At 33.1% G+C, this 10,118-nt stretch overlaps 1 protein-coding gene across 1 annotated transcript; it reads right to left on the minus strand.

Annotated features, from left to right (window-relative positions):
* Window positions 1–8,128: 8,128 nt before the first annotated feature.
* LOC140431697 (uncharacterized) lies at window positions 8,129–9,894 on the minus strand. Its single transcript, XM_072519580.1, has 2 exons — window positions 9,850–9,894; window positions 8,129–8,831 (listed from the first exon to the last, which is right to left on the minus strand). Exons 1-2 carry the CDS (start codon window positions 9,860–9,862, stop codon window positions 8,143–8,145), a joined length of 702 nt encoding a protein of 233 aa, XP_072375681.1. The 5' UTR covers window positions 9,863–9,894; the 3' UTR covers window positions 8,129–8,142.
* Between the last annotated feature and the right edge of the window lie 224 nt (window positions 9,895–10,118).

Here is a 10,118-nt window from a genome sequence, read left to right on the forward strand (position 1 = left end):
CGCTATCTCAGAGTGCTTTAGTCAGCTTTTACATGTTCTTGAATTGGCTTTGACAAAACTCGTTCTAGGAATTTTAGTTTAATTTTTCTATCACCAGTTTAAAATCCTTTTTCAATGATAACAAATGACTTCTTTCAACTTAAGATTTTTTAAAACTCTATTAAAAATTAAGTAAATAGTTAAAGAACCTAATATTAAAATACTTAAGATTACATTTCTTTCATCTGCACAGGTTGTATTGTAAACATGTGTACATAATTCAACTGCTAAACCTAATCCTAAACCTAAAATAAATCATAATTTCAACAAGTATTTTCCCCCATCAGCAATTTATTTTACTTTGGTTAACACCCAAAATAAAGAAAACTAAGACCAGTGCAGACTTCCCCAATAACCACACAAACGAATCAACCTCTTTTTAAAATACTAAAACAGTTTATTAAAAATCATTCACCAATATTCAACACCTCAATTTCGATCAGTTTTGTTACTTTTTAGTAATGTTGATCATCATCATCAATCAGCCTAATGTTCTCTATACTGGGCCGCTTGTAGCCAGTTTCCCGCTACACGTTATATATCATCGGTCCATCTAGTCGGTGGTCGTCCTCGGCTTCTTTTATAGTTTGTGGGCCTCCATTCCATAATACGTGTTGTCCACCGTCCATCTTGTGTTCTGGCTAAGTGCCTTGCCCAGTTCCACTTAAGCGTCGTGGTTCTTTCGATGACGTCTTGATTTTTGCCTGATTTGTTGGTTTGTTATGTGGTCTTGAAGGCTCACGTTCAGCTTTACACGTTCCATGGCTCGTTGTATAACTCTAGAGTTTATTCGTAGATTTTTGCGTGAGTGTTTAAGTCTCTGCTCTATAAGTTTGTACAGAGAATTATAGAATATGGCTTAATTTGCCAAATGCTGCCAATGTCAGGCCTATTCGCCTCTGTATTTCATGTGTTTTAATTGTCTCTGCTTATTTTGATCTCATGTCCCAGAAATTTGTAAGTGTCTGTTTGTTGTATGGTATTATTGTCTATAGTTATATTTCCACTCATTACGAGATTTGTCATAAGTTTAGTTTTCTTAAATTTTATCTTTAATCCTGCTCTTTCAGACAGACTTTTAAGCGAATGCAATATAGAAACTGTATCCTGTAAATTATCTGCGATTAATACCCATCTATATTGATGCCCATATCTTGCCATTGAGTGTTCTTAAATATTGACTCTAGAGCTGCCGTGAACAATTTTGGTGAAATATTATCTCCTTGTCTAAACTCCTCGACCTAAGCTGAATTTTTCTGTGTCTTGGTGTAGTCGTATACTTGATGTAGCGTTCTCGTAGATGTTTTTGATTAGTGTTGTGTACCTCTAATCTATTCGGCTTTGATTTAGGTAGAGGATGTGGTAGCGGGTAGGTACTCTTCCTAGGTCAGGATGTGACCCTGCCCTACGCGAGCGTTGATTCTCTCTCAACTCCTGTGGAGAGAAATCATGTCCTAACCATATTCCTACCCAATACCAACTATCCTACAAATTTCCCAAACCAACTCACAAACCCGTCTGGCAAGCGTGGTGTTTAAATAACGCGCTATCTCAGAGTATGAACAGACATTCAAGAATACGTCCCTCAGTCCCGGACAGCTCTCTAGTTCCCAACCAAGGTAGCGGTAGGACTTACGGACAGCGGGTTGTAGGAATCCCCGGGTTGTAGAAGGCTAGCAAGAACGACGAACACTGCACATAATTACGTATAATGTAAGAACCTTATGTAACCTTATGTAAGGATGAAAAAATGACGGAACTGGAGGAAGAACTCAAACATGTGAAATGGGATATTATAGAAATCAGCGAAGTCAAAAAAAGAGGTGAAGATCAGGTCAAACTAAAATCAGGCAATATATTCCACTATAAAGTGGAAACAAAATCGACAACTGGAGGAATAGGTTTATTAGTATACAAAAAATTACAGAAAAATATACAGAGCATTCACAGCATTTCCCCAAGAGTTATGTATAATCCAGGTATACGCCCCCACCAGAGATTACGAAGATGAAATTGCTGAAGCCTTTTATAAGGAAATTGAAACAGCAAAAAAGCAGGAACCGGCTCAATACAATCTGATAATGGGAGATTTTAAAGGGAAACTCGGAAGGAAAAAGGACGAACAAGAAGTGGCAATCGGAGATTTTGGAATCGGAATAAGAAACGAAAGAGGCTAAATGCTTACCAACTTTTTACTGCAACACAAACTGTATGCAATGAACACCTTTTTTTAAGAAGAAACAGAATAGAAAACAGACGTGGGCTAATCCAAGCGGAAGAACTAAGAGCGAATATGATTATATAATAACAGACAAAAAGCAAATTATTCAAGATGTCACTGTACTCAATAAACTATCAGTAGTAAGCGACAAACCAGTAAGAGCTAGAGTCATGACAAACCTACAAAAAGAAAGCAAAGATGATGATCAGTTGCAAACGCATAGTTTGGAATTCACCACATCAGCCAGAAGCATACATAAAAAATATAGCCGAAACTTTATAGAGTAATAATCCCAAACCTCTAAGTATCGACGATCACATTAAATTAATAACAGACTCGGTTAGAAACGTACAACTCAAATTTTGCAATAAAAATGACACCAAAAGTCAAAAGATTAGCAAAGATACAAAAGCTCTCATGGAAATACGACGAAACCTAAGCGAGAACGAAAATGGAAACAAATAAGAATATAGAAAACTAAAAAAAATGAATTTTAGCGGAAATTTAAAAATATGTAAGAAGATATAATACCAATGTAATTACTCAAACAGTAGAAGAAAACAAAGGTTTAAAGATAATGAAAAAAAAACTCACACAAAGTTAAAAAGAAATATATAAGAAATAAAGACGGAAAGGCAACAAGACCTCAATACCAGCCAAAAACCACAAGACAAAGTGGTCGCCTGGTGATCATGGACTCGTTATTGAGCCAATAAAAGCAGGAGGAGAAATTCTATTAAAATCAGTAAGCAAACTGTTTAATAAATGCTTATATGCGGGTACGATTCCAAAAGACTGGAACAATGCAGTGATAGTCTTGTTACACAAAAAAGGCGATATTACTAAATTAGAAAATTATAGACCCATTAGCCTCTTAACACATATGTACAAACTCTATGAAAATCTTAACAAAGAGACTAACACCTAAACTTGATTTCTATCAGCCCAAAGAACAAGCAGGCTTCAGGGTAGGATATGGCACAAAGACCATTTGCATACCATAAAGATATCAATAGAAAAGTACATCGATGACAACATACCACTGGTTCTTGCATTTGTCGATTACGAGAAGGCTTTTGATTCTGTAGTGTTTGAAACAGTACTGTGAGGTAAATAATGTTAACTGTAAAACTAAGATAGATAACGGTAAGATCAAGAAGGTACATAAAAATAGGCTATAAACTTCTGTAAACTTCTTCTGAAGGATAGGGATGTAACGGGATTTAATTAAGCATCAGATCTAAGTAACCCAATTCAGTTTAAAAATTTAAAACCTTTTTAATAATATTAATAATTGCTTATTAATATAAATATATAAATTTGCAATGTAATCAGAAGCTTGGTTGATATTGTGTACAAATTATATTAGTAAGACGTTATTATATAAACAAACGCACGTGAGTTAAATAGCTGGAAAATAACGGAAGTAGATCATTAAGAATTAAGAATTAAGAGTAAACAGTCGAAGCGAAAAGAAATAGAAGAACTGCCAAACAGATATGACAACTTTAATCTACATAAAAAAGTCAAAGAACTAGCCGCAGTAGGAAGTAGAAGAACCTCGAATATATTGGTCGACAAAAATAGAAATATTATATTGGAGACAGAATAAAAACTACGACGATGGAAAGAGTACATCGAGGAAATATGTCATGACCAGAGAGAAGCTAGTACATCTGTAGATAGCCAAACCGAAGATGTAGGCCCAGAGATGACCAAATCAGAAGTTAGTCAGGCATTAAACTCAATGAAAACCAATAAATCTGCTGGTGCAGATGAATTACCAAGTGAGCTATGAAAGTTGGTCAACGAGAAAAACCTAGACATAATAGTAGTACTATTCAACGCTATCTATACAACGGGAATCATCCCTAGAGAAATGTTGACATCAGCATTTGTGTGTTTACCAAAGAAAGTGAATGTCAAAGAGTTCAGTGACTATCGAACCGTAAACTTAATGCCACATACTTTGAAAATTCTGTTGAAAATTATCTACGCCAGAATTAACTCTAAACTGGAGCTGGATATTAGTGACACACAATATGGGTTCCGCAATGGTATGGGTACCAGACAGGTACTATTCTTGTTCAACGTGCTGACGCAGAGATGTTTGGATGTTAACCTTCCTTTTTACGTCTGTTTTATAGACTACAATAAAGCGTTTGATAAAGTATAACATGATCGACTCATGAAAATTCTAAAAAATAAAAACTAGATGAAAGAGATTTAAGGCTAATAACAAACTTTTATTACAATCAGCGAGCAATAGTACGAATTCAAAAAGAGACATCTGAAGAAATGGACATAAAGAGAGGAGTCAGGCAAGGCTGTATACTATCACCTCTATTATTTAATGCTTATTCTAAAGAGGTAATTCGAGAAACTGTGAAAGATGAAACAGTCGGCATAAGAGTAAATGGAGTCTTAGTTAACAACATTAGAGATGCAGATGATACAGTAATAATAGCCGATAGTTTACAAGACCTGGAAAGACTCAAGTAAAATGTGTATAGAACATCCCAGAGGTACTTTTCAGTGCGTCATTAATTATGACGTCATAGAATGAATTAGGTGTGTCGAGAATTATTTCATATAATTATTGAAGAATCTGACAGATGCCAGGATCGTACTTAGCCACAGGGGTTAATCTCGTATATAAATAAAAATTAAACATTATTTATTAAATTTATAAATATGGAAACATTTAAAATTGACGACAAAATTTTATTGACTTTTTGTATCTTCTTCTTCTCAAGGGGCTGTCTGAGTGTCTAAAGTTAGCAATCATCACAGCGATTTTTAATTTTGAGACAGCGGCTCTAAATAAGTCGTTATTACATGAGTTACGTCTCCTTCCTATGGATCTTTTTTTCCGGATTTTGTCTTCAGTCTCCTCACATCAATTTTATTCAGTGTCCACGCTTCCATCCCGTATTATAATACGGATAACACGTTGCACCTCAGCAGTCGTATTTTTAACTTAAGGTTTAAGTTTCTACAGCAGAAAAGCCTCTGTATTCTTGTAAATGCGCTTCTGGCCTGTTTGATTCTGATTCGTATTTGTTGAGAGCTGTCATTGTTTTCATTAATAGTAGTATCTAGGTATTTGAATTCCCTTACTATTTCAATAGGCTGATTCTGTACATATATCTCACGAATGTCCTGAGTTGTCTTTGTTATTATCATATATTTCTTGCTCTGTTGAGTGATGATCCATATTCTTCTTCGCTTACTGCGGTCACCTAATTAAGAAGTATCTGTAGGTCTTCATCTGATTCGGCTAAAAGAACTGTATCATCATCGTATCTCAGGTTATTAATGATTATGTCATTAATTCTGTCTACGTTTCGTTAATCCATTGCCTTACTTAATATGTCTTCCAAGTATATATATTAAATAATACTGGTGTATGTATACACCCTTGTGGAATAACTCTTTGTACTTCTATTTCTTCTGATGTTATTTCTTCTATTCTCACTACTGCTTTTTGGCCATAGTATAAGTAACACAAAAAAGACTGTTTTCAAAAATTTATTAGGTAACTTAAAAATTAATTACATAAATAAAACGTAATTCTAATCATAAAAACTATTTACTCACTAATGCGTAATAATAATAGTTTATTGAAAACACTGAAAAGTAGAATTTGAATATCAGTGTAATAGAAAATTATAGAAAAATACTGCCAGTGGAGAGTTTCCTTAAAGATATATCCTTAGACCAATTCATGGTGAAATATTTCGGTCATAACCTAACAAAACATTAATTAGAGAGGTGCCAGTCAGACTTGGATATAAGAATTGGATGATAACTGGTTCCACTGGATATGATTATGGTTTTCACGTTTGTTGCGAAAAAAAAACGAATGATATTGAAGATAATAAAAAAATACCACTTGGAGCTAAAGTAGTAATTGATCTATTGAAATACCGGCCTGAACCATCTAGAAATTAAATTAGATCAGGTCATAGGATGAGGACCTAGGAGTTTCCTGTGTTTACAACGTTTTGAGCAGGGACAAGTATTTATAAATAACAAAGTTTGTTCATCTAGCGGATAATGTCAAAATAGGCGATTCTACAGTTTGTATGTACAAAATTAGACTTTTAGCGGCGTTTGTTTGTTTGTTCATCTAGCGGATAATGTCAAAATAGGCGATTCTACAGTTTGTATGTACAAAATTAGACTTTTAGCAGATAAAATTAAGGAAAAATACTGCCAGTGGGGATGTTTCCATAAAGTTATTTCTTAGACAAATCCATGGTCAAATATTTTGGTCATAACCTAGCTAAACAGTTAATTAGAGAGAAGCCAGTCAGATGTGAATATAAGAATTGGGTGATAACTGGTTCCACTGGATATGATTATGGTTTTCACGTTTGTTGCCGAAAAAAGCAAATGGTACTATTAAAAAAGACCACTTGGAGCTAAAATAGTAATTGATATTTTGAAATAGTTGCCTGAACCATCTACAAATGAAATTTTTTCGATAAACATTTCATGACATATCAACTAATGATATATCTGAAACAAAAAAATGTAAAGGTAACAGGAACTGTAAAATGTCCAGTAATCGAGAAAGCTAATGAAGAAAAATGCATGATTATAGATTTGACAAAACTAATGAAATTTTGTGTGTGAAATGGTATGACAATAGTGTTCTATGTTCTATGGTGAAAAAACTATGTGTATTGAATGGTGTTTTGAAAAATAACATACACATACCTAATGTCCCCATTACAGGACGCCCTTGTATTTCAAAATGTTTTTGAAAAAAAAAAATATTTTTTTGAACATAATAATAAATGTAACCCAAACGTCAAAAGTGGCGAATCAAACGAAAAACGGTTGAGTATCAGCCAACAAAATCGTCATCTGAATAGTCAGAATCCGATTCATTTAAATCGACAATTACTGGAGCTATGGGGTTTATGTCAATTCTTTTGGCAGTCTCCCAATACTCATTAATAAGTTTCTCCGCATGTTTTACATAGTTTCTCCATTTTTCTGGTGTAACCTAAAATTAAGCAAAGTTATTACCTAAGAATTAAAAAAAAATTAATTTACCTGTTGTAAAGATTGTTTCCAAATATTTAAAACTGTGGCTTCATTTGTAACGCCAGCAGTAGTTATATTCGCATCGTAATACCTTTTGCAATCAGACCAAACATTCTCTATCGGATTAAATTGACAATGGTATGGAGGGAGTCTCAAGACCCGATGGCCATATTGAAGGGCAAATCTATCTAGCCTGTAAAACAAAATACATAAAAATGCCATTTAATAAATAAATTCTAATGTGTACTTAAATACTTTATCTCTATATGATACAGCTACATTTGCAGATAATACTGCAATAATAACCTCAGACGTGAACCTGACGAGAGCATCTGAGAAGCTGCAATACTACCTGGATATCTTTTCTAGATGGCTATATAAATTGAAAATAAGTGTTAATACAGATATATCCGCTCAAATAACATTTACTACAAGAAGAAGCAGATCACCTCAAGTTACCATAAATAACAACCCAATCCCCGTAAAAATTTTGGTAAAATTTCTTGGACTCCACTTGGATGAGAAACTGACATGGAAGACACACATAAAAGCAAAAAGAAAACGACTTAATCTGAAAGCCCTTGGAAGATTGAAACGAATCTGGCCAGAAGACCTACTTGAGTAACTGTACGGAGAGGGAGAGCCATTGCTGAATGGTACCCGGCACATGCATACTACAAAATACAAACTATTTACTTATTACTCTAAATTTTAGTGTGGAATATATTGTGAATTTGCAATGAAATAAATAAAAAAATCTCTATAATCAGTCCATCCAAACTGTAAAATAAAATATATAAAAATGCCATTTAATAAATAAATTCTTATACGTACTTAAATATTTTTTCTGGTAAATGCTTCTTTACAATAGCCATTAACTCAAATTTCATCATAGACATTGAATAATTGATATTACGGTTTGTCAACCATTCTATTAAAGAATGTTTGGTCCAACTTGCATTTGGAATTTTTTCAAGTAAAGTTGAATGGTACGATGCATTGTCCATTATAATCAACGAAGGTTCTTCTAAGTTTGGTAAAAGCTGATGCACAAACCATTTTTCAAAATTATCTGAATTCATCGAATCATGGTAGTCACCAGATTTACTTCCACTTTTGAAAATGAGTTCACAGTTATTAATAAACCCATTTTCAGAACCTGCATGAAGGACAATGTATCGTACACCTTCTCCACTCTTCTTTCGGACTGCATAACTACTGCCATCTTGCCAGCTCTTCCGGAATCCTCCTTTACTAAATATCCACGTCTCATCCAGGAAAACTGGTTTAAAGGGGTATCCATCCATTTCGTTCTCTTTGTACGCTTTTAAGAACTGGAGTCTCTTTAATGTAACATGTGTTTGCTCCATTAAATACTTCCTGTTTGAAATATTACAATTCACCCATCTGAATTTTAATACTTTTAAAACTCGCTGAAGTGCAGAAATCGAAATTTTAACCTCATCCACTTCCTCGAGCTTTTGTTTTAGTGTATAGAGAGTTACATGCTCACCTAAAACGAACAAAGTAAAATTAATAAGACACTATAGTGATTCTTCTAGAAACAATATTTGGAATGTAAAGTAACATATTAATTGTAACATTTGGAATTTATCTATTTAAATGGTATATGCAACAAACAGTTCATAAATTGTAGAAAGCATATTTGAATAATTCAAAGTGTAAGAGTTATAAAAATATATCTATATATTTTCCTAAAATGTATGATGTAAATGGACAAACTTCAGCAAAAAGGCAAAGAGGACTCTTAAATCTTTATTACAATATTGTTAGTAAGTTTACCAATTTACCACAGAAGTTTGGTACTTATATCAGTAGTATTCTCTTTATAATCACTTTTCACTTCTATATATTTTATATATTATGTAACTAGTTGTCAGTAACAATTTAAAAAAAAATGTATCTGAAAAGTTAGTTGCCCCTGCCTTTCTACATAACAGAAATATGATAAAATATTTTAACTACATATATTATTATTAATTATATATTATCTGTGACTTGGAATAAAAAGGGTGGATGTCCATTTTTCTGGATTTTAGGTTAATATCATTTCTATAGTAAGGACATGAGATAGTTTCATTTAAAAAAATCAAATGTCTGTATATTTTAGGTTTTTACCTTTTGCAAAACATAAAGGTGTAAATAGATAAAATAAGGATAAATAGTTTAATTACTATTAATAAACACAAATACAACAATCATATGGTTCTTCTACAATGGGTGGACGAGCAGCATTAAGTGTCATTTTATTTTATGTTATTTATAATATTTCTAGCATACAAATTGTTTCAAACATAGGGATATTCCAATATTAACTTTTATAAGTATATTGATACGTATTGAGTCATAAGCTTTTAAACTACAATCAAAGGTGGTTACAATGTGGCCAAATATAAACAATGGCAGATTACTGGAGTTTACATGTTGTGACACCAGCCCTTTTTATTCCAAGCCACATTATATATATATATATATATAATATGTATATGTACATAGAGATTTTAACTTACCTTTACTAAACATTCCGTATATACGAGTCCTAATGGTACGCTCGTATTTATTTAAAATCAAGTTAGGTTCACAACTAGTGGCTACTGATTCGCTTACTTTATTGGTATAATCAGAATCTTTTTGTATTCCTTCATTTGCTAATCGCCTTATGGTTGGCAAAGAAATTTCTAACGCCTCAGCAACACGCTGAAATAAACAGTAAATAAAACAACTTTATTTTCAGGGTAATTTTCAACTTACTTCACGAACAGCAGAAATTGGTAATAAT

Source organism: Diabrotica undecimpunctata, unplaced genomic scaffold (genome assembly GCF_040954645.1).
Source record: "Diabrotica undecimpunctata isolate CICGRU unplaced genomic scaffold, icDiaUnde3 ctg00001720.1, whole genome shotgun sequence".
Lineage (NCBI taxonomy): Eukaryota > Metazoa > Arthropoda > Insecta > Coleoptera > Chrysomelidae > Diabrotica > Diabrotica undecimpunctata.